Genomic DNA, 27,753 nt, shown 5'->3' on the forward strand with positions numbered 1-27,753 from the left:
CTCGTATTCGCAACATGGGCCTGGACAGTAGGACTCATCAGGTTCACGTCCGTCTCAGTGATTGTCTGTCTGTGATCGAATGGTGGGCGTGCCGCGTAGCAAAGGCACTGCGCAGCCTGTCTCCAGCGACGCGTCAAGGTGGGCGAAGACGAATTTTGGCGGCACTCCAAGCAAAGGGACTCAGTCAATCGTAATGCGATAAAATGCATCCCGCGTATCATACCTGCCAGCGGAGGGACATCCAGTGCTCGGGATATGTTCGAGAGCGTAATTTTTACTACCACCGGTTTTCAAACCCATCCCTTCAGCCTCGGAACTCCAGCGAGCGCGATGTGATATCCCTGCACCAGGGACACAGATAGGATATGGGCTTTCCGATAGACGAAAAATTCTCGCCGGGCTTGGTTGCAGGAGCCATCGACTAATAGTATCGAGAGGGGTTCGGTGCCTTGATTCATACAAGCTTCTACGGCTAAGTTAATGAATATCGAAATCGAGTCGACGTGAGCTAGTTCGATGTGGCTCGGGACTCCGCTGGTAGGTCGAGCCAGACGGTGGACTGGGCTTTGCGCATTCTGGGATCGTTGCAAACCAGCCGACAGAAGAGGAATCAGAGACTACTGGCCACCAGCCGCGAGATGTATGGGCAGGCATTGAGACAGCTCGCACGGCTGCTCAGCAAGTCATCCTCGGCTTTGACGGACGGGACCCTGATGGCGGCCTGCCTCCTTGGAGTGTATGAGATGGTGAATCACACTGGCCAGCAACTGTAGTTACTGCATCCTCGGGACATCTCCCATATTTTCCGCATCCGGGGACCGCGGGCACATGTCCGTGGGATCTGTCGGACACTGCTAGTCTCCATCCGGAGCTTTTTGGTGTTTGAAGCGCTCAGTTGCGGCGAAGGATGTTTTCTGGGCGATGAAGAATGGAGATCAATCCTCCCAGACACCCTCAGGGAGGACCAGCGGAAGGGCAGAGCGAGTCATCTAGGTGAGCTGATTGACCGCGCCTTCAGTGAAGTTGCTCGTGGCCCGGGGATTTCTCGCCAACGCCAGAGCTCTGGTCAGTTCTCATACCACGGACGGTGCCACGAGACAGCAGCTGGTCCATCGCATCGCGGGCTGCCGAACAGCACTGGGCGATCGGGAAACGCAGCTGTCCGTGGGAACCTACCGTCCGGAATTTGTCGGCGCTATTTCCGTCCCGGTCACGGAGCTGTTGGTCCAGTTCTCCTGCGAAGGGGTCCAAGTGGCTCGCGCTCTGCTCCAGCAATTGCTGGTAGTTCTCGAGCTCAATACTTCCCGAGGAACAGCCATTCCAGCACCTTCGGAAGCGACGACCCCTGGGACAAGTTTCAGAATCAGACTGCGATGATGCTCCTGGTTCGAGAACGCCGTAGCCTGCAGCCAGCACGGCCCCAGGGGCACCGAAATCAGGCTGAGACATGGTTCGGTCGGGTCTCCATGTCCATGGGAATGATGCTGTCTGAGAACGCTCCAATGTGAGTCGGGTCCAACTCCCTTACATCTCCGGAGATGTCCACCCTCGACGAGCTCCATCAAATTCGTGCGATCGTCGGGATACATACGGATACAATGGAATCGTGTAGGATGTGACGCCCGAACAAGGTCATAGATTACTGGGCTGATGAAACAGTATCTCTGTCCGGTGCAGTGAGAGGTGTGTACCACATGGCGCACATGGACACCTGGTTGGTCCCACCCCTGCCAACCCCCTGGAATGTGGGAAGAATGGAGGCGAAGGTTCGATTTCCGGAATGTCGGGGAAGAGTGGGCGTTGGCTGGTTGCGGCTCATCCTCGCCGGATCAAGAAGGCAGTGACATTGCCGTGAGGTAATCATGGTCCTCGCCATTCTGTTTGGAGTCATGAAGAGATCCACCGGTTATGCTCTCTGATTACTCTCCCCACCACTGGTATTATTATTGTGCAATCCCCCGAGCCAAGGCAGTAATTTAGCTGCCTGGTTGTCTTAGCCTCGTCCCCGAAGTCAGGAGGGATCCCGCTAGTGTCAAACCTTGCCCGGTGGAGTTGCACAGATACAACAGAGATCGGATTTCCGCGCCATGACCCTAAGAAAGACACAGTTCCCGGTTGCCGGTCGGTCGGCGTGTCTGGGACGCTGGACGGGGGGATACCAAGAATGTTCCTGTCGCATTCTGGGGACACCAGTAGTATTGATTAGGATCATGGTTCCTGCAATGGTGTGCCCATCCACGGATCGCCCCGGGTACCTGAATCCCAAAGCGACCATCAGCCACCGAGCGCTTGCGTGTCCCTCGCAGGGCTAATTGGCCAACCGCTGGACTAAGCATTCTGCTAGTCACTAGGCGAAGCTTGGCCGACCACTCGGAACCGCGCGTCCACGCCTGTCACGTCATCTGGCATCACAGGCAGCAGATCCGCCCTTGCCCCAACCAGCCAGTCCGATCCGTCACTGTTGCCACGGCTTGCGTGCCGGAACAAAATTCTATTCTTAGGGATGAGTGGCTCCGTACATAGCACATATATAAGCATTGCCTTCCCACAGCCCTACTGCCCCTTGTTAGACCCAAATCGGCTGCCCACGATATTTGAACGATCCGTCACTCCACACGCACTCACACACACGCGCACAATGTCCTTTCCACGTTCGTCGACTGAGCGCACTGGCTCTATAAACTCGCAAGACAGCCAAAAGACGGCTCTGCACACCAAGAACGACCCCAACCTGGCATTGTATGAGGCACAGCCAAGTACGTTGCGGATAACTCCTGGGCTATTGGCTGCCACACAAGACTAACTACCGTTACAGTTGCGGTGAATACCCAACCAGCGACTCGAGATACTGTATCACTGCGGAGCATGCAGCACAAAGACCGGGATGGCCGGGTTATTTGTAAGTTGCGCCTGAGAACATGAGCGAGGACCCCGATGCTGACGAGACATAGCCGACCCGGACCTTTCGAACCCGACCCGGAATCGTCTAGAACGACCCCTGGACACAATCCGATCATTCCAGGCTGCCATTGAATCCCATCGCCGATAGACCTTGAGATCTAGGAGACAGGGAAATCATAATGTCGGGATGAAAGGATGAAACGAAGGAACGTCGACTATGCCATCTACTTCAACCGTGGATTTTGTGTGATGTATTAGTACTCTTGCGGGGTTATAAACTGGCGTTAATAATGAAATTGGGATGATTTATCTTTTGTCATGGGATCTCTGGATTACGCATTAAACCAAAATGACGCCCAAGTCATCTACAGAGCCCAGCCCACGGTTGGCAGTAAAATAAGATACCATCGCATCAATTCGGACACTCCCGGATCGACCTGATTGATACAATATATATATATGGCGAACGGGCTATGTACTGTCTGGATTGACAACCGATGCTGTAGACCTTCTCCTTCCGAGAGCGCAACCCAATCCTGATCGCGGGCTTGCCTCTCTAAACCACTCCATGATTAATAGTTCACATCAAGTCAGGAACAAGATAGCATTCTGGTTCTTCGTCCGCTCTCCCCACAGCAAATCTTTTATGAAGGTATGTACCTAGCCTATCCAAACAACCATCGCCGAATGGGAGCCCCGCCACCTCGCCTCATCCACATCAAACCGAGACATGGTGGCAGTAGATTATGATCGCATCTGAATTCAAAACAATTCATTTGCCTCAATGCAAGTATCATGCTCATTATAGACGAACATCAAGACGTACGCAGTGCCGCCGCCATCTCACGCGGTGCTCCACTTGACCGCGTCAGCTGGTAAAAAGGTTTGTTTCGCATTAACCAAGAATCTTACCCAACCGACATTAGCTATTTTTTGTCTGTTCATTGTCTCTGTATCGATACCGGTGCCTTCGCGGTTTCCCGATACTATGTCGACTTGATCTGAACCACATCGGTAGATCCCTGGTCCGCTTGGTTCATTCCTCGGTACCTTTATTTTAGTTGCATAGCTGAGAGTACATACTCTAAGTATGTAGGTTGAGTTTTTCATTAGAACCGTACTTTTGGCTCGGGCCTGTCGAACCGATGGACTTCTCACCTAGGTCCTAATGCTAGGTGGAGCGGTTCGCCATATCTGGTCTGGCACAATCTTCTTTGTGAATGCATCTGCATATTGAAGCATGGAGACTATTTACGTAGTTCATTTGCATCGGTGGAAGCCATACGGGCAAATGACACCTTGAAGGGAAGATAGATTAAACGCAATTCAATATAATATCATCGCTAAACCCAAACCACAATCGTAGCTCATAAAAGAATCAGGTGTGGCAACGCTTTATTTCCTTACACGGTTTGCCTCACTATCAACTACGGAGGCCTTCTTGCGACTGATATAGTACTGCCAACCGAGAACCAGGACAAGCACCCATGACACTCCGGCCAGCGCACATATAGCCGTGAGGCCATGCAAATACTTGGGAGCATCAGACGTGCGGAAGATCTGGGACCCCGAGATACCAGCGCAGTTGGCGGCCATCACAAGAAGTGCCATCGCAACACTTCGTTCCTGAGGGGTTGTGCAATACATTGAAAGCCAACCAACGTTGAGGATACTTCGTCAGTTAGTCACATATTCTAGTTCAAGAATTGGCTTCAAACATACTGCATGCTGCAATAGGACACATTAGCTACGGCAATGAATCCATACTGGTGCCATGCTGATGTGGAATAGGTACTCGTCCGCAGACAAGCGTATGAGATGACGTTCCAAGTAATGGCCAGAAAGACAAAAGGCCCACGGTGGCCGACTCGATCACTATCAGAGAAGGTTAGTACGTACTATTCTGGTCTCATTCTAATTGGGGTGGAACCATACGAGACATAAGCCAGGATAGTCAGCCACACAACACTGCAGTACACAGGTACAGACGCTAGGGCATTGGCTCGGACCGCTCCAAATCCTAGGGACTTGATCAGGCTAGGTGTGTACTGGGTCAACCCTTGGAATGCGGACATTGAGACCAAGGTCAAAAAGGCGTGTTGCAGAATGCGCGGTTGGCAAACAGTCTGCCAGATGTCAGACCGTGAGATCTGAATCTGCCCACGGGCCTTGCGAGGATCGTCCAGCAGAACTCGATCGCGGATAATTTGTGTCTCTCGCTCGCTAAAATAACTCCAACGACCCATGCCAATCAAAGCACGGCCATCGCCTGCTGCAGGGGGAACAAGAAGGGTAAAAACAATCCCAACAAAAAGGGTGATGAGACCCTCGACTGTATGAACAGGTCCAGGTTAGCTAGGCGCTTCGTAACGGGCAATAACAAGGGCCTACCCAAGAAGATCCACCGCCATCCTTCCAGGCCTCCCGTTCCAGATAGTCGAAGAAGACCGGCAGAAATTAAACTGGATGTAGCCGAGGCAAACATTTGCCCATAGAAAAAGAGAGCGGTGCGAAAGCTTGTCTCGTCTTTCTTGTACCAGGTGGACAAGTAGTAGAGAGCACCTGCGTCGAGTATGTCAATCAGACGTCTCACGATATATGATAAAGTGGAGCTCACTCACCTGGAATAAAACCACCTTCACACAGTCCGAGTAAGACACGGGTTACCAGGTAAGCTGGGTACGACTGAATAAAGGCCTGGAAGGTCGCAACGAGTCCCCACGCAAAGAGCTGGCCGGACAGCCAAACGCGAGGTCCTATCCTTTGCATGATAATGTTGGATGGTATCTCAGAGAGCACAATTCCCACAGACAACAGCTGTGTCCCGATGTTGATCTGGTTGGTTGTGATATTCAGGTCTTTCGTGATAGTCGAAGTCAATACAGCGCTGATATTACCCCGGTCAAGTTGCAAAGAAAAGAATGCCAAGGCGAGGCAGGGAATCAAAATGAAGTCTATTCTGTTGAAAAAAGAATCTTTAGAGCTGTCATTTTTGCGATAGCTTCTGACACTTACTTAACTCGAATCCGAGACTCATTATCCCAGTCCTTGATGATACCATGGCCGACATTGCTTGGAGGCGACTCAAGCACCTCTTCACGCGGGGTAGTTTTCTCAGGAAGACTATCTTGAGAAACCATCTTTGGATCCGGCCAGTCACGGGTCAATATTGTAGAAAAATAGTGTTCACAGAGTGAGAAGCTCGAGCAGTCGCATCTGGCTTGCTTTGACCGTACTTTTTTCGGCGGCAGATGATGCTTCTTATAAGAACGCAGCCCCCAGAGTACCTAGCACAAATTTCACAGCTTCTCATTTGTATAACAGCATCTAGATTCCGCTTTAGCTGTGAAATGGGGCCTAGTCCATGTCGCGACACGGCGGGGGGCTATGGCGCAATTTAGGGTGGATTTGATGAGCCCCATCGGCGGTTGGGAATCAAAATCACCTTACCGACGGACTAAGAGCAGGAATTGGCAAGCCTCGTTTGAATTATTAGTGTATTCAGACTGGATTGATTGCTTGTCAAAGCCCTTCTTGGCAGCGCGTTGGTGTTGATTCTCCTGGATGCAAGGGATCCATTTCCCGGTACGCGGTGGGCCGGATCTCTTGTTGCCAACACTTCATGCTAGAATTCTACTTTTCAGAAAATCATTTTTCTGGCAATTCATCCACTTTAGAATATCAAGTTATTTTCCACATTATTATTGGCTATGTCCAAATATCCCAGTTCAAGCCATGTCTAGTTAATGCCACTTGGGGGCCTTCCGCTTCAATCACATATCCAGCATCACACCAATCAAAGGACACGGCAGGCTGTTGATGGTAAAAGCTGTCGTATTCAACGTCCAGAGCATCCCGTAGAGTACGCACGGAGTCATCTGGCTGGAGGACATTCCAGGGCTCGATACAGTTAATTCCCACGCAAGACTTCAAAACCAACAGAAGAGCATCTAGACGGGATATAGCATCGGACAAACGACGCCCGAGAATTCGAGGCTCCGTGGAATTAGCTCGAGAAATTAAAGGGTATAAGTTGTGTAGCTGGTAAGGATCGGTCTTCAAGGAAATTAGCACAGGGTTTTTGAGTGAAAAGGAACGCGAACTTACTGAAAGATCATAAAGTTCATGCTCGTTGTTGCACCACACCGAATAGTACAAATTATAGCCTTCACCTATGAGCCGAACTGACTTGTAAGTGTGGTTTCCGATCATGTTCGAACCGCTGGGTCCTGAAAATTGATATCAGTACCCACTGTTCGGACATTTGACAAAATAATAACTGACCGATGCCACCAAATGCCCCTTCCGCGACTCCCTTGCCCCAATATTCTACGGTCACATGCTCGTGACGGGTTACTTTGGAGCTGGGACTGATCGGTATAGGTGTGCCATCAAAATAATCCCTTGTCGGAATCCCGGCCAGCTGGAAAAACGTCGGTGCTAGATCTATATGAGTGGTGACCGCATTCTGCACCATCCCCTCGGCTACACCAGGCCCTCGGATGAAGAAGGGAACTCGGATATCCTCTTCAAACCCACAGGTCTTTCCGGGCGGCAGCCGGTGCTGGCCGATATGAAACCCGTTGTCCGATGTATAGATGATATAAGTGTTGTCGAGTTGGTCGCTCTCCTCTAGCCGCGTAACGGCCGCATCCACAAGTTCGTCCACGCCCTGTAGAGCGCGCAGACGGGACCGGTAAAAGTGGTCATGGTACTCCACGACGGACTCATTCTGCTTGGGAAGATTTTGTATCCAGCTAACGCCGCTTGGCTGGTAAAAAGGTCAGATCTGTGGAACACCAAAAAAAAGTGGCCATGCACCTACCTCGTCCGGATTGAAATGCTCTGTTCGAGGTACCTGTACACCTTCGAATAGATGCCGATGCCGTTCCAAGGGAATAGGGGCAGAGAACGAGACCTCCCCGCCGTTCAGACGAGCGGGGTCGACATTTGAGTGCGGTGAGATGGGAGCCAGTGCGATGAACCATGGCCGGTCTCCCTCCAAAGCATCATCCAAGAAGCCAAGTGCTTTCTCAGTAATCACATCAGTCGTGTGCTGGCCCTCGTAGCTTACGGGAGGGTCGTGGTTTCGCTGAAAGGTCGCATTCAGGTATGCGTAGGTGTAAGGGTCAAGCAAGAAATCGGATCCGTTGAACCCATTGACGTGTGGGCTATCATAGTTTTCAACCGTGTGCGCATTAAAGAGTTTTCCAGTATAGTAGGTGTCATATCCGGCTTGTTGAAGCCAGACCGGAAGAAAGTTATCGTTAAATCCGCGCTCCACAAATTTCGGGTAGCCACCTGGGACAATTAGTCGTATTCAAAATCGGCCTAGAGCTGCAACGGTCTTACCATATGGTGGACTCACGTCCGTAACGTTTGTATTATGGGCCAGTCTACCGCTCCAGAGAGAGACTCGAGATGGACAGCAGAGAGAGGTAGTAACAAAATGGTTGGCAAAGGCGGTGCCTTTGTCGCGTAGGTGTTTTGCGGTCAGGGGAGTATATGCCATCGAGTTGAGCTGCAGGTCTTGGTCGTCCGTAATGATAAAAAGAATGTTCGGTCGTCGACGTGACAGTGATGGCACTGGCGATGATTCACTGGACCCTAGCACCGCTTGCAATACGGACTGCGTATCCGCTTGAGCGATTGCTGTGCCCTCGATGACGGCGAGCAGGCCAGCGAGAGCAGTGTTGAGTTTCATGGCGATTGGGGGTGTTTATTGGCGCAACGATAGCTGCCGCGGGGCGTGGTGAATTATCCAAGTGGCATGCCGATGAAGCGGCATTTATCTGATAAGCTCGAAACATCCATGTGGATCCCGGTGGAGAGCTTGCAGTGCCGATAGTGTAGCCGGAGCGATGATGCCATCCGTGGACTTGATTGCGACCCCGTAGCATGCAATTCGATCGATCTATTTGTTTCATTATTGAGCCTAGTGTAAGCGATTATACTCAGCACGAGAGTCGGACAGCGGGTTTGTTATGCCATCCGCAGTGCATATCCTGCAAATGATAAGTAGAGTAGTCGTAATTATTGGCATTCCGGGAGCAGGAAAAGCACATTCCAGCGAAGGATTTCTCCTTGGCCCGTGCGCTGTGGAGCATGGGCGTCTGGCATCGCAAATGACGTGCTTTGAACCGGCAATGAGGAACGCTCGATGAAGCTGCAGGAGCCACGCGAGATGGACTAGAGAATAACGCAATGTCCAAGGCCCCGCTGGCCCAGGCACGCAGATGTTCCCGTCGACGGAGTCGAGGGCGAATAACTATCGCTACAGGGCTTTTTTGACCCTGGGAATTCTCATCTGACAGATTACGCTATTTGCTTTCCATCAGCTAGAAATCCATCATGGTCGCTATACTTGACGATTCGGATACGCATAGCGCAGAATCGCAGTCAGTTCACAAGCCCGGATCCATCGATGGACGCGCCATTGATGAAGAAAGCCCGCTGCTGTCCGATCCGGATGAGCCAAATGTCAAGGCCTTGACGGGGGTTGGCACCATAATTGCAGTGCTCTTGCTAGGTGTGACAATAATGAATATTTGCTGCAGGAGAGTACATTACTCACTCTGGCGCAGGCGAGTTTATCTCCAATGCCGACGCGACGCTCGTCATGGCCGCCACGGGCCGAATCTCTTCTGAATTCGATCACCTTCGTGACGCGAGCTGGCTCTCTACGGCATACACACTGGGTCTTTGCGCAGCACAGCCCATGGTAAGTAGGTTTTGAGAAGAATTGTAGATTTACCTCTAATCACCGCTATCGCAGTATGGAAAGCTGTCTGATATCTACGGCCGCAAGCCACTGCTCTTGATCTCATATTTCCTTTTTGCGGTGGGATGTATAATCTGGTATGTAGGAAATAATTTCTTTGCAGTTGATGCAGCTCTAACAATCTTTCTACAGTGGCGTCGGATCGCAGATGTGGATGATCATTCTTGGTCGTGCAATCAGCGGTGTGGGCGGTGCTGGAACAATGACAATCTCATCAGTGATTATCACCGGTTTGTGTCATGATTGATCTGCTGGAAATTTTTACTGATATGTTCTAGACATCGTTCCCAAACGCGAAGTTGCCAGCTGGAGAGCCTATGTGAATATAGCGATGACTCTTGGCCGTAGCATCGGTGGGCCGCTGGGGGGATGGCTGAGCGACACAATCGGATGGCGATGGTATGTTAGGGTATATTTCCCCAACTTGATACCCATCTAACCCTGGTCTAGGCTATTTCTTCTCCAAGCCCCCTTTGTTGCTTTCGCTGCATTTCTCGTCGTCATTAAACTCCAAATCTCATCGCCATCGTCTTTAAGCAAAGGCAGTTCCGCATCAACACTCCGCCAAGTAGACTTCCTTGGCTTAGCCCTTCTGGGTACGGCTATTTTGGCAATTACAGTTCTTTTGGATCAAGGTGGCAAGTCCTTTCCCTGGCGCTCATGGGTAACGCTATTCATGGGTGCTGGTGGAATTGCTTTGTTGGTGGCCTTTACCCTCGTGGAGGCCTATGTTGCACGAGATCCCATCTTCGACCTCCGCATCCTCCGCCGGCCTAATGTGTCCATCAGCTATCTTATTGGATTTTTGCAAATTACGGCACAGCTTGGCATGATGTTCTCCGTGCCGTTGTATTTCCAGGTGACCCAACAAGCCTCCACTACCGCGTCCGGTGGACATCTAGTCCCAGCCGTGGTGGGCAACACGATCGGTGGTCTCCTTGCTGGAATCTTTATTCGCCGCACCGGGTATTATAAGGCCCTGCTGGTGCTTGCTGGTCTCGTGGCATCAGTCACCTATGTGCTGCTTTATTTTACCTGGGACGGTCAGACTGGGATTTGGGAGTCGCTTTTCATTATGCCTGGAGGTATAGGGACTGGTGTTGCGTCTGGATCGGCGTTCATAGCCATGACTGTTATGCTACAACAGGAAGAAGTGGCTATGGCGACCGCAGGATACATGCTGTTGATCAGCTTTGCCATGACTGCCGGGGTCACTGTCAGTAATACGACTTTGGGCTTGGAATTTCAGAAACAACTTCAGTCGAATCTGCACGGACCTGGCTCAAAGAAGGTATAGTTCTCTCTTAGGCATAATTATGTCTTATTGTTAGTAACTTTGACAGGTCATCCGACGCGCCATGGCGGACACGGCTTACATTGCCCAACTCGGAGGCCGCCTCCGAGAAATCGTGGTGATGTGCTATCTCTCGGGTCTAAAATATACGTATCGTGAGTTCTTCTCTCTCTAAATCTTCATGGAAACTAACAGTTTAGTTGTCTCACTCGCATGTTCGCTACTTGCCTCGTTCCTTGGCTTGTTCATCCGCAACTACCAATTGTAACCGCATCAGGGTCAAGGTCCATCAGATAGAGGCAGCTTTTGACTATCATTAACCTTGCATTATACCCAATCAAAAAACTTATATTTATGCGTCTGTCAAATAATAAGCACACAGTCCTTTCCTGTCACTTTAGCAAAGGAGTCCGTCCCTTAAGCTCAACTCCAAATATCACTCTCTGTTGCAGCTGTAGCGTCACAGGCTGACGGCACTGTATAGACTCTATTTGAGGTGGTTTCCCATTCGACACTTTCATCGCTTTCCACGCGAATGTATTTATACTCAAAAGTAGTGCCGGCCGGCAGATCCACCGTCACATGCCATAAATTGTCGCTTTCAGTATATTCGCTTGCGCTCAATGCGATGGCATCGTCCGGATCCCAGTCACCAAGTTGTTCAATTGAGCCCGAAAGCTTGATGTTCTCGCCATACACTGTGGTTGCAATCAGATCAAAGGTTACGACCACGGAGGTAGGAGTCGTGCATGCAGTGTTGGTTGTCGTCACTGAAATTGTTGCGGATGATGCAGTCGAGCCTGTAGTCGTTGATCCTGAAATACTCGCCAATGCGCTAGGCCAGCTCGTATAGGTGGCCGAACTGTACGTTCCGGTGGAAGTGTATCCACTAATACACGTTGCCGGAATACTGCTAGCCGAGGTCTCCCCCCATGCAGCGGGCACGACGGAATTCCGCCGCATATTCGCCGTCAACAATGCGGCATATGACCAGGTCAAATCGCGTGCCGACAGCTCAAGTCCGTCGGCCTTGTCAAATTGTTCCGACAGCGAACCATTCGTCATTGCATGCTCTTGCTGTCTAAGGTGTTAGAAAGAAAAGAAAATATCAATCTCGTTTAAACATACCACAATGCTCACGTATCCATCTGCATATGTCCTTACAGCACTCGTAATCGATTGGTATTCTTCACTGGATGCGGCATAGGTTCCAGCGGCAGCCGAACTATACACATCCTGGAAGAAGGCCAGAGAGATGTCGTTAATAGTCAGTGAGCCAATGCGGTTCCACTGATACAACGCATCATATAACACTTCGGCCGCCGCGAGCGTGCATAGGAACCAGGGATTTCCATTATAGTACGTATCTTCTGGGTAACGACCCACGGCAACGGCGACGCCGTCTTCGATACCTGAGTTGAGAGTATAAATGGAGCGGAAAGAGTCTGTCACAACCTTGTGGTTTGCCAATGCCCGTGAGGAGCAAGGCTGGAAGGTGCTGTCATCGCAACCAGCATCTTTGTCGAAAGTTACAATGGTCCCCAGTAGGGTGTTGGAATCCTTGCCGGAGCGGCTGTCTCCAAAATTAGCAAGTACGTAAGAGCCTGCCCAGAAAGACTGCAAAAAACATAAGACCTGTGGCGCAACTTCACAGTATGAGCATTCCGATCCGACTTGGTTGGCAAACGTGTTGCCTTCAACCAGAGCGCGATGCTGCACGGCAATTGTAAAGAACGAAGAGCCATCAACTTCTTCCCATAGATCTGTAAGGATTTGTTAGTTAAAACATTTAAAAAGAAGAATGCATCATAGTAGATAGGCCTCACCATAACCAGTCAAGTTCCAATTCTGCGCGACATAGGAGAGGTCGTTCCTAACAATGGGCCAGACAATATCCATAGCCGAGGAGCTGTAGCCATTATCCTTTGATTGAAAGTTAGTTTCAGGCCAGACACGGACAACCAAGCCCTTACAAGGAGCCATTGACCAAAAGCAATCAGCGCGGTTGCTCGGAGCGCCGGACCATCGCGCTGAGGACGGCCCCAGGAGCCGGTAAACGCGGTCTCGTCCACATTGAATTTGGGCTCACCAAGACCTCCGGATGAGAGATCTCCCGACGGGTTTGAAATGGTCTGAATATAAGCCTGGGCATTGATGTACTCTTCGATCACACTGAGCAAGCCGGTATCTCCGTCCTTGAACAGGTCAATAAGCGTTTTCATTGTCAAGGCCCCATCTCGTGTCCACTCGTAATAATCTTGTTCGTCAGCCTTGACAGCTATACTGTATCGTGATCACTCACAGTCAGGGTTATCCGTGCTCGGACTAGCGATGACAATTCCTGAGTCTGCGCTCTTCGCCCACGCTCCTGCAGATCCAATATTGTTTAGGATAGCTTCTCGTGCCACTGCCGTCTCGGACGAGAGCCAGGTATCCAAGCTAGTGGTCGCACGTGGAGCCAGCTTTGGTATGGCCAGAACCGCCCGACTGAGGGCGAGCGTCCAGAGCGCAGTCAAGAAGTAAGGGGCCATCGCGAGGGCTTGAAAGGCGATGTGGGTGGTGTTGCTTAACATCGGGGAATTTATGAGATTTAATAGTCGCTGGATCGGTCTAAATATTTCTGTGTGGCGGTCTAAGCAAGTCTCGTAAGTCCACAGCGAGACCATCTCTCTCTCTCTCGGAGTCCGGAGTATGGGGAGAGGGGAATTACACTTTCGCTTTTACAGTCGGACGTGAAGCTATTCCCGATCTCGTCCATCTCCGGTAGGACCGTCCTATCCGACGATCTCCCGGTGCTGTTGCTGATTCTTTGCATTTAATTTCGCATTACTCTGAAATCAAAGTCTTAACCATTTTCTCGTTTTGCCAACGGACTGAAGCGTCTTCGAACCCCGCAAATTTGCCGTCCCCTGTCGGTCGCGTTTCGAGAAACGGGGGCTTGGACCAATCGCCTTACTTGTTGCCCCCGTCCCTGGCTGTGATCATGTTCAGCACATGTGAGCCGATCCTAACTTCCATGCATCATGTGGGGTCGAATTTACTAGAATGCGGAGTTGTGAAGAATGCCAAGAGGTCCTATCCTGCTCTAGCCAAGGCCTTCTCCAGAGAAACTGCTATTTACAGCTTGGCGTCGCTTACACAAGTGACGTGTCTCCAGTTTCCTTTTGTCCAGCAGAAACTATCTAATACACAGCATACGTGTAAGGACCTTGTTCTGCCTATGGCTTCTCATGAAGAGACTTGGGGGGTTGCGTCCCATGGTGATTGGCAGGTTGCCCGGTCTATTGTCGCTCTTTCTCGGAATCCAATATGTACAACCCCTCCGTCCTACTTCGAGGTCTAATAAATTGCAGCAGATTTACTGCGGCGGCAGTTGGCAAGGCATTACGAACCAGGTATGTCTGCAATAGAGAATTGTGATGCGTTGCTGATATCCAAAGTTGATCTATATCCAAGGAATGGGACTTACTGCAATATGGATCACGCCAGTTACCGAATACAAGTTCATCGAAAAGACGGACAGGTTTGCGACATGGGAGAGCGACCCAAATCGGTCTCATGTCGTGCCAACAGGCTGCTTTGGGACTACTGCGACAGTGACGGCGACATGGAGGTAGATCACGCTGAAACTTGACAGAGCCTTGACTAAATTTAATAACCAGAAACTAATTTGCTATAATCTGGCGCTTTCACTGCCTCTCTTCTCTCTACAGGATTATTTGCTAATACAAATACGTTTAGGCCCCAATCTTTCAGCCCGAATGAAATCTAAAAATTTTCACATCCTGCACATAAACGCAGCCTGGATATTTCTCTGTAGAGTTCCAAATATTGTTCATTCTCATTCATATTCTCGTTATATAGAGCCATGTACAGAAATCTCCACCACATTGTAGGCACATTCGTTAAAATGACAACCTTTAAATATGAAAGTCGGCAATATTCCGCTGGATAAAACTAGCAGACGCTTGGCGGAAAGTATCAGGAAGTAAAGCACCGTGGTCATTGAAGAATTGCATCAGACTGTGGTTGCCGCTCCATTGAGGCCAGTTCATGTAATCGTTCGCCCGAGAATTTGGATTCTGGTCGTATATAAACGAAAGGTAGTATGTGTGAATGGATTTGGATGCATAGTTAGGAAGAATGCCGTAAAAGACTTGCAATATATCAGAGCCGTGGCAGGTGCCCAAGATAGGTGTGCCATAGTCATAAGAGGCCAGATAGGACCAAGACGGAATGTCGGGCTTGACCTTAGCCGCCAGGTTCAAGAACACCCTACGCGTGAGGGTAAAAGTAAGATCGCCAAGGATGGCTGCGATTCTCTTATACTGCGGATACCAGTCGTTCATCGATGCAGTACGAAACGGAGAACCGTCGGTGGTGATATTCGGGTAAAGCCCAACCAGGTGCTCGAGCTCTCCTCGTGTGGCGTCAAAGAAGAAAAAGTCCTGCAAGTAGTCGACAACCTCAGATGTTGTTGTGATATTGGACTCAAATAGAGCGAATATGGTTCCCTCGTCTTCCTGATCGCCGACGATAAAAGGGACATTAGCATATTTGCCGCTAGTAACGAGATTCTCCGGTGAGTCAGTCAGCACCGTGCCGTCAGGTCGAGGTAGGTACGACAGAGCCACAGAATTGTAACTTAAGATACCCGGAACGGAATTGGCTGCATTCAAGAAATCACTGTAGTCCAACCCTCGGAGACACTCGAGTGTGTCGGTTGCATTGCTGCAACCTGCCTCCTTGACAACAGCGTCGTAGACGGCCTGGCCCTTGACACCATCGACTGGATCGGCAGGCACCATGCTACCAGAGTCCATGATGCCTGCGCGGAATAGAGGCGAACCATTGTAAGTGTTGTTACCATCATAAAGAGCCATCTGGTCGAAGACGGAGATGGAACCCGCAGACTCGCCCCAAATGGTCACCTTAGATGGGTCACCACCGAATGCCTCGATATTGTCTGCCACCCACTCTAGAGCAAGCCGCTGGTCCAGCAGGCCGAGGTTCGACGAGCCATCTTTCAATATTTCCTTTCCGGGCATAAATCCGAAACCTCCGCAGCGGTAGTTCATTGCAACAAAGAGAACGGGCATATTCAAATCCATGGAGTCAGCGACAAAGCTGCCGCCATCGTACATGGTAGTGGAGCCAAGTTCGAAGCCGCCGCCAAAAATCCAAACCAGCACTGGCAGTTTAGCACCGGCTTCAGTTCCTGACGGACGATTAATGTTAAGGTTCAGGCAGTCTTCTCCCGCATCGGTGACGTTCTGGAAGAGCGGAAGGTTCAGCAGATCGCCCAGGACTGATGACGGGAAGGCGCTCCAGTTGTCGTCAAAGAAAAATTGAGGGCAGGACTTGGCAACTCCGGTTGCTTGTACGGTGCCTAGAGAGGTTTGAATGGGCTGCGGGGGCTTTAGTCGAAGCGAGCCCGTTGGCTGTTGGGCAAATGGAATACCATTGAAGCTGTCGACGTTATTCAGTCCCGATGAGCCAACAATGGTGGCCTGGGGCTGTGAGATGATGACTGTGGGAGAAGCCAAAGCAGCGGGCAGAATGACCATCAAGGCCAACTGCACTAGGAACAGCATTGCAACAGACTGCCCGTATTTGAGCTTCAACTATACCTGGCAGAACAACAGATATAAATACGAATCTCGGTCGGTCAGGCTGACTGACTGCGGAGGGGTCATCCACCGACAACTTCAACATGTGGCTCCTCGGTATAGCTTTGTTGTCACGATTATACTAGCGCCCCGCAAAAGGATGGCTGCCATGATTCAATGAATTCACCGAAACGGGAAACCCGGCGGGGTGGATGATCATGCGGAGTCTCAGAGCACAGGGATCTTGTTAATGACATGCAGGGCAGCCGGCGTCAGCGCACTGGGATACGACTATTTGTGCCCGGCTGATTGAGGGAAGGAATTTGTTTGGGCCATACCTCTGGTAGATTGCAGATCGAGATGCAATGCAACACAACGGCCACTCCGGGTTGCATCTATCTGGGGTAAAGTGTGGGGTTGCAGGATTTAGGGCAAATGGGATGGGCCGGGAATAGTGTGCCTGGCAGGTGGGGAAAATGTACCTGGGAGGGAACCCTCTAATATTTCCAATGATTTCCAGTCGACAATCTATCCACGACTCCGAAAATAAACTATTGCAGCCAAGTCTACGAAGGCCCTTCCGGCCGGGACCAAGCCTTCTTGCAGAATGCATGACAATATTAACGATTTTTATGAATGACTGCCCGTGCTAAATAGTACAATAAATCAGATTCTAGTCGACTATCTGGCTAGGACCCAAGCTGAATGCCTGAGGATGCTACACGCACCTCATACAAAGAATATATGTTCGACAACGGAGTCTACTTAGCGAATACGTCGATCAAGTCTGCAAACTACTGTCATTTGGACAACAACAACAACGGCTTACTGGAATACTTTTTTTTTACAGATCCCATTCTCGTCTGCCCAGTACTCTTGAGACTCCGAGATCAGGGTCATCTGAATTATCCCACGAGGCGTCGGAGGGTTTGACAGTTGGTTGGAGGGCAGTACAAAACAGAACTGATAAGCTGGAGAGAGGCGGTCCTTAGTGCGATTCGTCTTCCATGCTACGTGCCTGAATGCCTGGACGCGCACCCTCCTTAACTACAAAGTCCAAATTTTTCCTCTTCCCATCCATTTCGACAGAAAAGCCAATGGCAGACACAGGCGAAGTTCAGAATCATTTAGTCTCTTGCCGTGAAAACTTCCAGTACGTCTGTCTTAACAAGACTGGGGACACCTAAGCTGACTCGCAGAAAGGATGTGAAATCAATAATGCTCAAGTCTACTAGTTACACACAAAAAAAGCCATCACATAAATTCACTGTCATGCTGTCATAAAATATCATTCCACGCCTGTTCACGCCATTTTCGGCCCTGGCACCATCTCCAAACCCTCCTCAAAGTTGCCCTTCTTAGCAAACTGGAGATCGGTAAAGTAGTTATCGCGTGGCTGCCAGGGTCCGCGATCGGCCGCCTTGGGCAATCTGCCCTCAGCGCTGGTGATATAGGTTGAGTTGAGGTTGAGCAATTTCCGATCCTGCAGGACGGCAGCATCCTTTGCCGTCAGGCGTGGAACAGCCGCAACCATCTTGCGTTCCTCCATATCCTTGAGCAGACGTATGATGAAGTGGGCGGTGGCGTCAGCACCCAGCGTCCATGAAGCGTTCGTGTAACCAATGACGAAGGACGCATTAGGCAGATCCTGGAGCATGACACCGTGCCAGAGATACTTGTCGGCCAGGTGGATCTTCTCGCCGTCCACCGCCAGCGAGGAGCCGCCCGCAATTTGGAGTTTCAGTCCGGTGGCCGTAATGATAATATCAGCATCGAGTTGCTCGCCGGAATTGAGGATGATGCCCTTTTTAGTCACACTTTTGATGGTATCGGTCTTGATATCGGCCTTGCCCGTCTGGAGACCCTTGTAGAAATCTCCGTCGGGACAGAGACACATGCGCTGATCCCATGGGTTGTAGTGCGGCTTGAAGTGCGGGTCGAGAGAGATGTGGCTGGGCAGCTGTCGGCGGGAGCTGAGGCGCAACACCCAGCGGGCGAAGCTGGGGAATCGCTGGCAGAAGAGAAAGAGAAAGCGCGCAGACGTGATCCACATGATGCGCTGCATCCGCTCGTAGAGATATGTGGGCATCAGATAACGCAGCCAGCGGCTCCGGATCGTGTTGGGGATGGAGAGAATATAAGACGGGCTGCGCTGTAACATGGTGACCCGCGAGGCATCCTCGGCCATGTTGGGGAGCAGCGTCACGGCGGTGGCACCGCTGCCGATGATAACCACGTTTTTGTTTTTATAGTCCAGATCCTCGGGCCAGAACTGCGGGTGGATTATCTGGCCCTGGAAGTTATCGAGGCCAGGGATTTGCGCCTTCAGCGGCTCCTTGTAGTCGTAGTAGCCGGTGCCGAAGATGACAAAGCGCGCCGTGTAGGTTTTGGTCTTCCCATCGTGATCGACGGACAGCGACCAGGTATTGTCAGCGGAGGACCAGTCGGAGCCGAGCAGGCGATGGCGGTAGTGGATGTGGGAGTCAATGCCAAACTTGTGCGCGGTGCTGCGCAGATATTTCTTGATGTCGGCGCCCTCCGCGATCGGGTGGTCGGAGTTCCAGGGGTTCCAGGCGAAGCCGAAGGTGAAGAGATCGGAATCGGAGCGAATTCCCGGGTACTTGAACAGGTCCCAGGTGCCGCCCAGATCATCACGAGCCTCGAGGATGGCATAGCTCCTGCCGGGCAGCTCGCTCTGGACGCGGTAGCCCGCGTTGATGCCGGAGATGCCGGCGCCGACGACGATCACATCGAAGTGGCGCTCGGACTCGACGTTGGCGTGTCCGTTCATTTTTTTTTTCCTTTTCTTTCGAAGATGGTTGAATTGTGATCAGTGCAGGTGGACTCGGAGCAGTTTTAAGGCTTGCCGTGTTTGAGGCGCTTCACATGCCTCGGTTTCACTCCAGACCGTAAGGATCTGCGGTGGATCGCCACGGGGGCTCTGCGTGAAGGTGCATCATAGTATGTTTGATTATTATCGCGTTAGCTTGGAGGTGATCATAATGGGGTTTTCTCCGAGCGTCCGGGAAGCGGGGAGATGCATTCATCCGTTCGTGATTATTGCCCTAACTCATCGTGTCACACCGATCTGGCGCCATGTGCTGGCCTCGTGGCTCTCGAGTGAACTACCCCTCCGATTCTACTCCTAGACTCCTAGACTCCTACATAGGTAATAATTGCTTCTACTGCCTTTCGGTTTCTATTCCAACTCAGTATTCACCGTCATACTACTACTATTGCTCACAAAATGTCCCCCATCTCCAGCCGAGGGGCGGTCTCCACCACGACCTCGGCCCAACAAAAAAAAACGGTCGATACCACAAATGGATAGCTCTGCGACAGGGGATCGACGCCCTTTTCTTTTTCGCTGGCCCGAGGTTCAACAGCACGCGATAAACTCAACTGCCACTTATCAGGAGTCACGATGCCTGCTCGGTCTTTCCAACTCCATCCATCATGCTGTTCAATCCTCAGGTAAAGCTCTCTCTCGCGGAGAAGCTCGATTTACTGCCCGCGCTGGTCTCCGTGAGTTTGGCCGCCTTCTATGCCCTCCTGACGGGTATCTGGCGCTCCGAGCGCCAGGCCAAGACTCTGTTCCTGCATTTTGGCTACGCCATCTTCCGCAAGGTCACCGCGCGCATGTCGCCCAGCCAGATTCAGTTCGTCTCGCCAACCTCCGACAAGATCTACAATCGGTTCGCGAAGAAATCTGGTCGCGTGCCTGAATCGGTGGAGTTGGGACACGGTGCCCTGGGCCACTGGATTGGGGACCGCAATGCGCCGAATGTGCTGGTGTGGTTCCATGGTCAGGGCCATTTCTCCTAAACAAAAACCCCAACGTTCATTACTGACCTTGTTCAGGTGGTGGCTTTGCGCTGCCCGCCAACATGGGCTACTTCAAGTTCTACTCCAATGTCGTCCGCGAGCTCGAGCGCTCCGGCAAGCGCGTCGCCGTCTTCAGCTTGACCTATACCCTGTCCCCGCAAGGCACCTACCCGACGCAGCTGCGCCAGGCCGTGGAGTGCATGCGCTACATCGTGTCGCAGCCCAACCGTGACCCCAGCACGGTTTTCCTGGGCGGCGACTCGGCCGGCGGGAATCTTGTCAGCGGCGTGTTGTCGCATATCGCGCACCCACACCCCCAGATCGCGCCACTGTCTCTGTCGGGCAATCTGGGTGGTGCCGCCATGATCGCTCCATGGACGCTACTGGACACCGAATTCCCGGACCAGGAGATCTACTCGGGTGGTGACCTGATCACGCCGAGCGTGGCGGGTCCATGGTCGAGTGCGTACTTGGGCAAAGCGACGCGGGATTACTACACGGATCTGTCCACTGCGCCAACGGACTGGTTCGAGTCGTTCCCCGTCAACACGGTCCTGATCACCGGCGGGGGCAATGAGATTCTCCTGCCCATAATCCAGGACTTTGCCGCCAAGTTCAAAGAGGGCTTCCCGTCTGTGGAACTGTTTATTGGCCACCGCGAGGGCCATGTTGCGCCTATCTATAATCTATACTTGGGCGACAATACCGAGACGGAGCAGGGAAAGAAGGTTAAATCATGGCTAAAGGAACTGCTGCACTAGAGATCGGGGGGATTGTATATATTACTGTGTACAGCCAAGAGTATATGCTTTGCGGAACGAATGTATATGCTATGACAACCATGATTAATTATCAATGATCCATAATCATCGGATTACATATCTTCTCCTAGTTATCTCGGCAGTCTACTGGATTAGGGAGGAACATTTTGTTTCTGCCTCAGGCAACAACGTTCCCAAACAGGCAAGCAGTGCGAAATGGGCCAACCTTCACATGTTCACTCATAACGATCCTGTGAATTTCGATGATGGCATGATTGTTCTCCCCGCGGGGTGAGTCTAGCGGGGCTGCGAGCATGTTCTAGCCGATCGACAAGCCGTCCATCCAGGCATCAACAACGACGACAGCGACGGCGACCCTAGGCAAGTCCATACCGCAGGAACAAGCATCACCTACTACTGTCACATTCATTTTCCATCTTCCCTATTCCCACCACAGGCAGAAGCGAAGAGAAGGGATACATCTGAAAATACCTCGGTCGGTGGCGTTCCCCAACAGGATGGAGAGCGCCGATCGCTGGGTGGAGCCCTAAATGATAAGTTCGAGATGAAAAATAGCCTGTTGCCCTCGGTTCTAGTTATCCTCATCAACGACAGCTAAGTAACGATGGCGCTTGGTGACACCCTTATGGCCCTGGCAGCCTTCTCGGTTGCCGAGGGATATTTCCTGCAGCGCGCTGCTTTTCCTGATGAGACCTTCCGAGCTGTCTCTCTCGGTGCCCTGGGCGTGAACCTCTTGCTCCGCGCCATCTGGGGCATGATCATCTGGCCGTTCTTCTTCAACCCGCTGCGACATCTACCCCGGGTTCCGGTATGGATCATTCCCAAAATAGATGTCAAGATGTCTAACCTACGACCAGGGCTTAATGAACCATGCTGCCATTATCTTCGATTCTCCGCGTGGCCGTAAACCGCTGCATTGGATGAAGACCATCCCCAATGATGGTCTTATCCACATGCGTGACACCATCAACCAGAGCTACCTGCTTCCAACCAATCACCAGGCCCTGCTGGACATCATGAGCACCAACACGTATGACTTTGAGAAGCCATGGCGGGCGCGCAACTTCCTGGCTCGTATCCTCGGGTTTGGCCTGATCCTATCCGAGGGTGCGGCGCACAGGAAACAGCGCAAAGCACTCACTCCAGCCTTTAATATCAAAAACATCCGCGCCATGTACACACTGATGTGGGACAAGACTAACCAGCTCCTAGTCGAATTGGAGAAGGAGATCCAAGCCTGTCCGATGGACGGCACCAATCCGGCCGATGGCGTCGGCAAAATCGAGATGGGCGTTTGGGGTAGCCGCTTGACACTGGATATCATCGGCCCTGCGGCGATGGGTCGTGACTTCCGCTCGCTGCAGAACCCGGATAACAAGGTGGCCGACAGCTTCCTCGCCATCCTCGAGCCCACCAAGGAGAAGATGGCTTTCCTGGCTATGAACTTCACACTGCCGCAGTGGATCGCCCAGCGCGTGCCCTGGCGCTTGAACGATGTGGTTGCCAATGAGACGGGTTTCCTGCGGGATATGTGCAATGACATTGTGCGCGAGAAACGCGGTTCTCTCAAGGCTACCAATGCGTCTGCCAAGGATCTGGAGACCGATATTCTCGGCACGATGATGATGGGCGGCGACTTTTCTGATACTGAGCTGGTTGACCAGATGCTGACCTTCCTGGCAGCAGGTGTAAGTTGTGGTGATTATCATTTCTTATGTGAATCATGCTAATGATGGAACTGTAGCATGAGACGACTGCAAGCGCCCTCACCTGGGCCTGTTACCTCCTGACACTCTACCCAGAGGCACAGGAGAAGCTGCGTGCCGAAATCCGGGCCAACATTCCGTCTGGGGACAGCCAGATCACATACAGCGACCTGGAGTCGCTGCCCTTGCTAAATGGCGTATGCCAGGAAGTCCTCCGTCTATATCCCACGGTCCCAGCAACAATCCGCGAATCTATACGCGATACAACAGTGGCAGGCAAGCACGTACCACGAGGCACACGAATCGTGCTCTGTCCATATGCAGTCAACCGCTGCCCGGAGTTCTGGGGCAGCAACGGCGAAGAGTTCATACCAGAGCGATGGATTGACACCGACAAGACAGGCGCGCCCGTCGTCAACCATACGGGCGGCGCATCTACCAATTTTGCACAGATTACCTTTCTGCACGGCCAGCGCTCCTGTATCGGCAAGGACTTTGCGCGCGCCGAGCTGCGCTGCGCTGTTGCGGGTGTGGTTGGTCGGTTCGCATTTGAGATGCAGGATCCGAAGCAGGAGATTCATATTGCAGGCGCTGTTACCACTAAGCCTGTTGAGGGGATGCATTTGCGGATGCGGAGGGTGGAAGGGTGGTAGATGAATTTTGATGGTATGGTCTTATGTCATAATGGCTTTAGTATCTCTAAATTGTAGCAATAGTTAATAACGCACGGATCATGTATTTGCTCCATGTTCTTGCAGCATGTAGACTTATATTGGCAGGTGACTACTCTTGCGCTTCTTTCGAACCTACAGTTGATACGAAGTGTAAAGATGCGTCTAAATTACCGCTACGGGATGGCATGGAATTCACAAGCAAAAAGCGTACATCGTGGGCTTGATTGTGTGGACGCAATATTAATGTCTTACGGAGCCAATTTTTCAGCGCCACTTCGGTCCGCACCACTGCACCAACATGGTCGGAATAATGCTGATGGCCACTATCAGGGCCGTGGCAATGCCAGCACCACCGGCCCAGCCGGCATTGGCAAACATCTGAGGGAACCTGTGGACGTATTAACCCCTGATCAATAATCAACGGATGGCAAGAATCATACCAGAATGGACCGATAAATCCCCAGATTTGTCTTACAAAGGTGATGAAAACACCCACACTGGCAGCGTCCTCACGGTAGCAGTCGACCGCATAGGTGATATTGATGGTCGTGACGATCTGGTTGCCAGCAGCAGCAACAGCCGTGCCGATAATGGGCGTGACATTCCATTTAGGACCAGAGTCACGCAGCTGGATGCAAAAGACCACAATACCAACAATAGTCAGGACATAGCCGATATAGGTCAACCACAAGCGAAATTCCGGCTTCGGGGGGTGGCCAATCCGCTTGCGACGCATCAACATCCACCGGTCTGAGATGAACCCGCCAATCTGCTCGCCAATCACCGACCCGATGATCACACCCAGGAAGTTCAGACCAACCTGCTGCGTGTCCAGCCCGTACATCGCGGGGAAGAGCTGCGGGATCTCAATGGTGATCATCACGCTGCCCCACAGGAAAATCATGGCGTAAGCCGCGGCCGGGATAAACACGCAGGGCTTCGCGAAATAGCTGAGCGGCTCGATGAAGTCCCAGAACCGGAGAGGGGCCGGGTCAATACGGCCGAATTTGAACATTGACTCCTTGACGCTGGCCACATTGCGGGCGTCGTTCTCCTTGCGGACATACAACGACTCAGGGCCGAGGAAGAGATAAAGGAAGAATTGCACGCCGTTGCAGATGGCAAGAACCCAGTAGATCCAGCGGTATCCGACACGCTGCGCGGCAAACCCAAAGATAAATGGCGCCGAGGGCACACCCAGCGTGACTAGCAGCGTCCAGACACCCATGCATCGCGCGCGATCCTTTTTGAAAAAAGTCTCAGCCACCACGGCGCTACCAATAGCAGCGGCGGGACTGATGAAGAACGCAGTAATGGCACGGCAGAGACCCATGGTCCCGTACGTCGGGCTCTTCGCACACCCGATATTCCCGACCAGACTACAAATCAACGAGAGCAGGAAGATCGGCCGACGACCGAAGCGGTTGCACAGCGGACGCCAGAATAAGGGCGCGCCACCGAGGACTGCGATGAACAGGGAGGTCAGGTAGCTGGTACGCTGTATGCTTTGATGCAGATCCTCTGAGATGTTAAGGAACGCGCACTGGATCGAGGCGGCGGTGAATGTGGCGATCATGGCGTGGAAAGCGACTAGGCTGAGGTTGATATTTTTCTACAAAGTAGGAATTCAGCCATTGTTTGTCTGATCTTATAAACAGGGGCTCGTACCTTCCACCGCGGCCAATTGTACGGATCCGCATCATTCATGTCCGGGATGGGATCCAGGTCCAGGGTTCCATGCCGGGCCAGGAGATACTGGCGATGCTCCTCGGACAGATGCGCCAGGCGATCCTCGGAGTCATAGAACTCATCGGTCTTGGTCGCTGGACCCGGAGTCGGTCCGCTTTCGATGTGTTGATGCTGGCTAGTCGTTTTCTCCATCCTCAAGAAGGCGAGAGACGAGTGGGAGTGAAAAGTGAAGCACGGACGGAGGGATAGAAAAAAGAAAGGGAGGGAACAACAGCACGGCCGGTGAGTCCTCTACTTATAACGGCGACCCCTGCACTCTACTCTAGACTAACTACTACTGTATAACCACCCCGTGCTGTCGAGGACGATCTCCACCTCCTCTTTCGCCCCACCCCCGGACAGCTCAACTCGCGCAACTACAGAACAAGAAACAGAGGATCCGCGGGTATTGTTTCTGCCGGGCCATTGTGGGGTGTGGGGACACTACAGTAGCATGTACTAGGGAAGCCAATCACCGCACGGATGCATGATAACAACATTTTCTTCTTGCTTGGTTTGTTCTGGTAGACTGGAGTGTGTTACAACTATCCTAGACGATACGCTCTCTCTCGTTGATGTTAGTCAAGTTGGCTCCCTACAAGCGATTATCTCGTGGCTTGGCTTGCTTGGGTCTCCACGCGTGGCGCGACAGGGGGCAAGGGTACCGACTCCGCTGGGCCGGATTTGACTCGGGCTCGGCTTACATTGCCTGACTAGTCGGAGGTGATGCGCCTGAATCCATGGGTTCTAAATTTGATTCCCCGGCGGAGCGGAAGAGCCTGTCCTTCATTTCAAATCACAAAAGAAAAATCCCCACAAAATATCTACCCCAGATTCAGTGGACCCATTCATTCCCACTCTCCGTCCAGGTGGAGCTCGCCAGCAGCGATAGCCCGCAGCATTTCATCAATGGTCCATGGCTTATACACATGACCCGGTGGGATATTGCTATTTTGGAACGGCTTCCCATCCTCCAGGTGTGCCCGTGCCGCCTCGTAGTTCTCGATTGCATAGCGCTCCGGGTTGTGTCGCCAGATCCACGCCGCCATCAACCCGATAGGCTTGGTGGGTACCGTATTGGCCTTGGCATTGGCAGACAAGTGCCGTGTCTCCTGGTTGAGGATCCCCAACAACTGCAAACAAGATACCCGCTCGAATCTATGGGAACAGTCAGTCGTCACAAGACACACGTAAATCTGTTCTCACCGTAGCTTGTTATGCGCACGGGTTGCCCAACACAGATTGTTCTTCTCCGCTAGTCGCAGACAAGTCGCTAACGAGATGGCATCTTCCATGCCCTGGGTGGCGCCGTTCCCAGATGAAGGCAGAAACGAGTGTGCGGCGTCCCCAATCTGGACGATCCGCCCAGCGGGCGAGACCCAGCAGGGCTGAGGCTCTCGCCACATCAGCTTAAAGTCGTGCAGTCGTTCCTTGGGTGTCAATCGTATGAGTCGGTTCCCAGCTTCCGGCCATCCGGGGATGTTTGCAGTTTTTTGGAGAACAGTCTCTGGGTCAACCAGGGTGGACCAAGACTCTGATTCTTCCCCATCATCCTAAGATACCGACCGGGTTAGCGCTTGCAGATATCAATCAGTGACTGGCCGGGCTTACCGGATAGTTCATCGTCCATGACATCTCATCATAACTTCTACCAAGCGTTGCACGTATTCCCTCCCTAAATGGTGATGGTTAGTAATAGTTATCTGGAGTACCGGCCTTCACTCACCCCATCCACACTTCAACTACCGGCGTGCCGTCGTTTAATGGCTTGAATCGCTGGCGAACCATCGGGTCTGCATCAGCCAGTTCAACTGGAAACGCAGTCCGATAAATTGCAAACCCTGTTGAGCGAGCGGGAACCATATGACCCATTATCGCACTACTCGACTTGCTTCCAATGCCATCGGCAGCAAAGACCACGTCAGCCTCGATCCTCTCTCCATTTCCCAGTACCACACCTGCTTTGCCTGCGATGGATTGCTCATAGTACTCAACCACACGAGTGCCGTACTCCACGTAAATACCCTGCTTTTCCGCTTGGTCGGCCAGCATCTTGTGGAATTTCGGACGGCTATGTCTGTAGATCGTCCGCGGGGCTTCTTCACCGTCGTTTTGGGTCTCTTCTTTCCTCTCAGTGGGACCAAAAAGCGGCGCAGGGCCCGAGATCTTCTCTCCAGTGATCTTGTGCCAGGAGGCCCATGGGTGGAATGCGATCCTCTCGTTCTCTTCGACCAAATCCGGCCAGTGCCGCAACGCTTGGATAGCGGTGGAACCAATGGTGAAACCATCGCCTGGATAGGTGTATTGTTAGATTTTAAGAAACGATAGCAGCCTGACTTGCTTACCGGATAAAAGTCGAGTGGATGATTTCTCAATGATTCGAACATCATGTCCCTGGCGCCAGCACTCTAGAGCAGCCATCAAACCAGCTACACCAGCTCCAACAATTAGAA

General features: G+C 51.9%; 13 protein-coding genes across 13 annotated transcripts; 4 read left to right on the plus strand and 9 right to left on the minus strand.

Moving 5' to 3' along the window:
- Window positions 1-1,014: 1,014 nt before the first annotated feature.
- PFLUO_LOCUS4176 (uncharacterized protein) lies at window positions 1,015-1,449 on the minus strand (the record flags this gene model as incomplete). The annotated part of the gene is made up of 1 exon (XM_073781499.1): window positions 1,015-1,449. One exon carries the CDS (start codon window positions 1,447-1,449, stop codon window positions 1,015-1,017), a length of 435 nt encoding a protein of 144 aa, XP_073638248.1.
- A 1,189-nt stretch (window positions 1,450-2,638) lies between these two features.
- PFLUO_LOCUS4177 (uncharacterized protein) lies at window positions 2,639-3,049 on the plus strand (the record flags this gene model as incomplete). Its single annotated transcript, XM_073781501.1, has 3 exons — window positions 2,639-2,756; window positions 2,816-2,899; window positions 2,952-3,049. The coding sequence occupies 3 exons, from the start codon at window positions 2,639-2,641 to the stop codon at window positions 3,047-3,049; spliced, it is 300 nt and encodes a 99-aa protein (XP_073638249.1).
- A 1,247-nt stretch (window positions 3,050-4,296) lies between these two features.
- Window positions 4,297-4,677, minus strand: PFLUO_LOCUS4178 (uncharacterized protein; the record flags this gene model as incomplete). The annotated part of the gene is made up of 2 exons (XM_073781502.1): window positions 4,297-4,527; window positions 4,669-4,677. 2 exons carry the CDS (start codon window positions 4,675-4,677, stop codon window positions 4,297-4,299), a joined length of 240 nt encoding a protein of 79 aa, XP_073638250.1.
- Window positions 4,678-4,799: 122 nt separating this feature from the next.
- PFLUO_LOCUS4179 (uncharacterized protein) lies at window positions 4,800-6,041 on the minus strand (the record flags this gene model as incomplete). Its single annotated transcript, XM_073781503.1, has 4 exons — window positions 4,800-5,233; window positions 5,293-5,463; window positions 5,523-5,860; window positions 5,917-6,041. The coding sequence occupies 4 exons, from the start codon at window positions 6,039-6,041 to the stop codon at window positions 4,800-4,802; spliced, it is 1,068 nt and encodes a 355-aa protein (XP_073638251.1).
- Window positions 6,042-6,609: 568 nt separating this feature from the next.
- PFLUO_LOCUS4180 (uncharacterized protein) lies at window positions 6,610-8,605 on the minus strand (the record flags this gene model as incomplete). Its single annotated transcript, XM_073781504.1, has 5 exons — window positions 6,610-6,957; window positions 7,009-7,130; window positions 7,186-7,672; window positions 7,727-8,202; window positions 8,254-8,605. The coding sequence occupies 5 exons, from the start codon at window positions 8,603-8,605 to the stop codon at window positions 6,610-6,612; spliced, it is 1,785 nt and encodes a 594-aa protein (XP_073638252.1).
- A 647-nt stretch (window positions 8,606-9,252) lies between these two features.
- PFLUO_LOCUS4181 (uncharacterized protein) lies at window positions 9,253-11,244 on the plus strand (the record flags this gene model as incomplete). Its single annotated transcript, XM_073781505.1, has 8 exons — window positions 9,253-9,430; window positions 9,486-9,622; window positions 9,677-9,759; window positions 9,815-9,912; window positions 9,961-10,081; window positions 10,133-10,973; window positions 11,026-11,131; window positions 11,177-11,244. The coding sequence occupies 8 exons, from the start codon at window positions 9,253-9,255 to the stop codon at window positions 11,242-11,244; spliced, it is 1,632 nt and encodes a 543-aa protein (XP_073638253.1).
- Window positions 11,245-11,399: 155 nt separating this feature from the next.
- Window positions 11,400-13,198, minus strand: PFLUO_LOCUS4182 (glycoside hydrolase 15 protein; the record flags this gene model as incomplete). The annotated part of the gene is made up of 4 exons (XM_073781506.1): window positions 11,400-12,053; window positions 12,105-12,739; window positions 12,803-12,899; window positions 12,950-13,198. 4 exons carry the CDS (start codon window positions 13,196-13,198, stop codon window positions 11,400-11,402), a joined length of 1,635 nt encoding a protein of 544 aa, XP_073638254.1.
- Window positions 13,199-14,896: 1,698 nt separating this feature from the next.
- PFLUO_LOCUS4183 (uncharacterized protein) lies at window positions 14,897-16,570 on the minus strand (the record flags this gene model as incomplete). The annotated part of the gene is made up of 1 exon (XM_073781507.1): window positions 14,897-16,570. The coding sequence occupies one exon, from the start codon at window positions 16,568-16,570 to the stop codon at window positions 14,897-14,899; it is 1,674 nt and encodes a 557-aa protein (XP_073638255.1).
- A 1,318-nt stretch (window positions 16,571-17,888) lies between these two features.
- Window positions 17,889-19,376, minus strand: PFLUO_LOCUS4184 (uncharacterized protein; the record flags this gene model as incomplete). Its single annotated transcript, XM_073781508.1, has 1 exon — window positions 17,889-19,376. One exon carries the CDS (start codon window positions 19,374-19,376, stop codon window positions 17,889-17,891), a length of 1,488 nt encoding a protein of 495 aa, XP_073638256.1.
- Window positions 19,377-20,041: 665 nt separating this feature from the next.
- Window positions 20,042-21,171, plus strand: PFLUO_LOCUS4185 (uncharacterized protein; the record flags this gene model as incomplete). The annotated part of the gene is made up of 2 exons (XM_073781509.1): window positions 20,042-20,390; window positions 20,447-21,171. 2 exons carry the CDS (start codon window positions 20,042-20,044, stop codon window positions 21,169-21,171), a joined length of 1,074 nt encoding a protein of 357 aa, XP_073638257.1.
- A 625-nt stretch (window positions 21,172-21,796) lies between these two features.
- PFLUO_LOCUS4186 (uncharacterized protein) lies at window positions 21,797-23,551 on the plus strand (the record flags this gene model as incomplete). The annotated part of the gene is made up of 3 exons (XM_073781510.1): window positions 21,797-22,000; window positions 22,050-22,880; window positions 22,937-23,551. The coding sequence occupies 3 exons, from the start codon at window positions 21,797-21,799 to the stop codon at window positions 23,549-23,551; spliced, it is 1,650 nt and encodes a 549-aa protein (XP_073638258.1).
- A 285-nt stretch (window positions 23,552-23,836) lies between these two features.
- On the minus strand, window positions 23,837-25,453 carry PFLUO_LOCUS4187 (uncharacterized protein; the record flags this gene model as incomplete). The annotated part of the gene is made up of 3 exons (XM_073781512.1): window positions 23,837-23,960; window positions 24,013-25,184; window positions 25,241-25,453. The coding sequence occupies 3 exons, from the start codon at window positions 25,451-25,453 to the stop codon at window positions 23,837-23,839; spliced, it is 1,509 nt and encodes a 502-aa protein (XP_073638259.1).
- A 695-nt stretch (window positions 25,454-26,148) lies between these two features.
- Window positions 26,149-27,721, minus strand: PFLUO_LOCUS4188 (uncharacterized protein; the record flags this gene model as incomplete). Its single annotated transcript, XM_073781513.1, has 5 exons — window positions 26,149-26,458; window positions 26,507-26,853; window positions 26,912-26,975; window positions 27,027-27,591; window positions 27,646-27,721. 5 exons carry the CDS (start codon window positions 27,719-27,721, stop codon window positions 26,149-26,151), a joined length of 1,362 nt encoding a protein of 453 aa, XP_073638260.1.
- Between the last annotated feature and the right edge of the window lie 32 nt (window positions 27,722-27,753).

Source organism: Penicillium psychrofluorescens (assembly GCF_964197705.1).
Source record: "Penicillium psychrofluorescens genome assembly, chromosome: 3".
NCBI lineage: Eukaryota > Fungi > Ascomycota > Eurotiomycetes > Eurotiales > Aspergillaceae > Penicillium > Penicillium psychrofluorescens.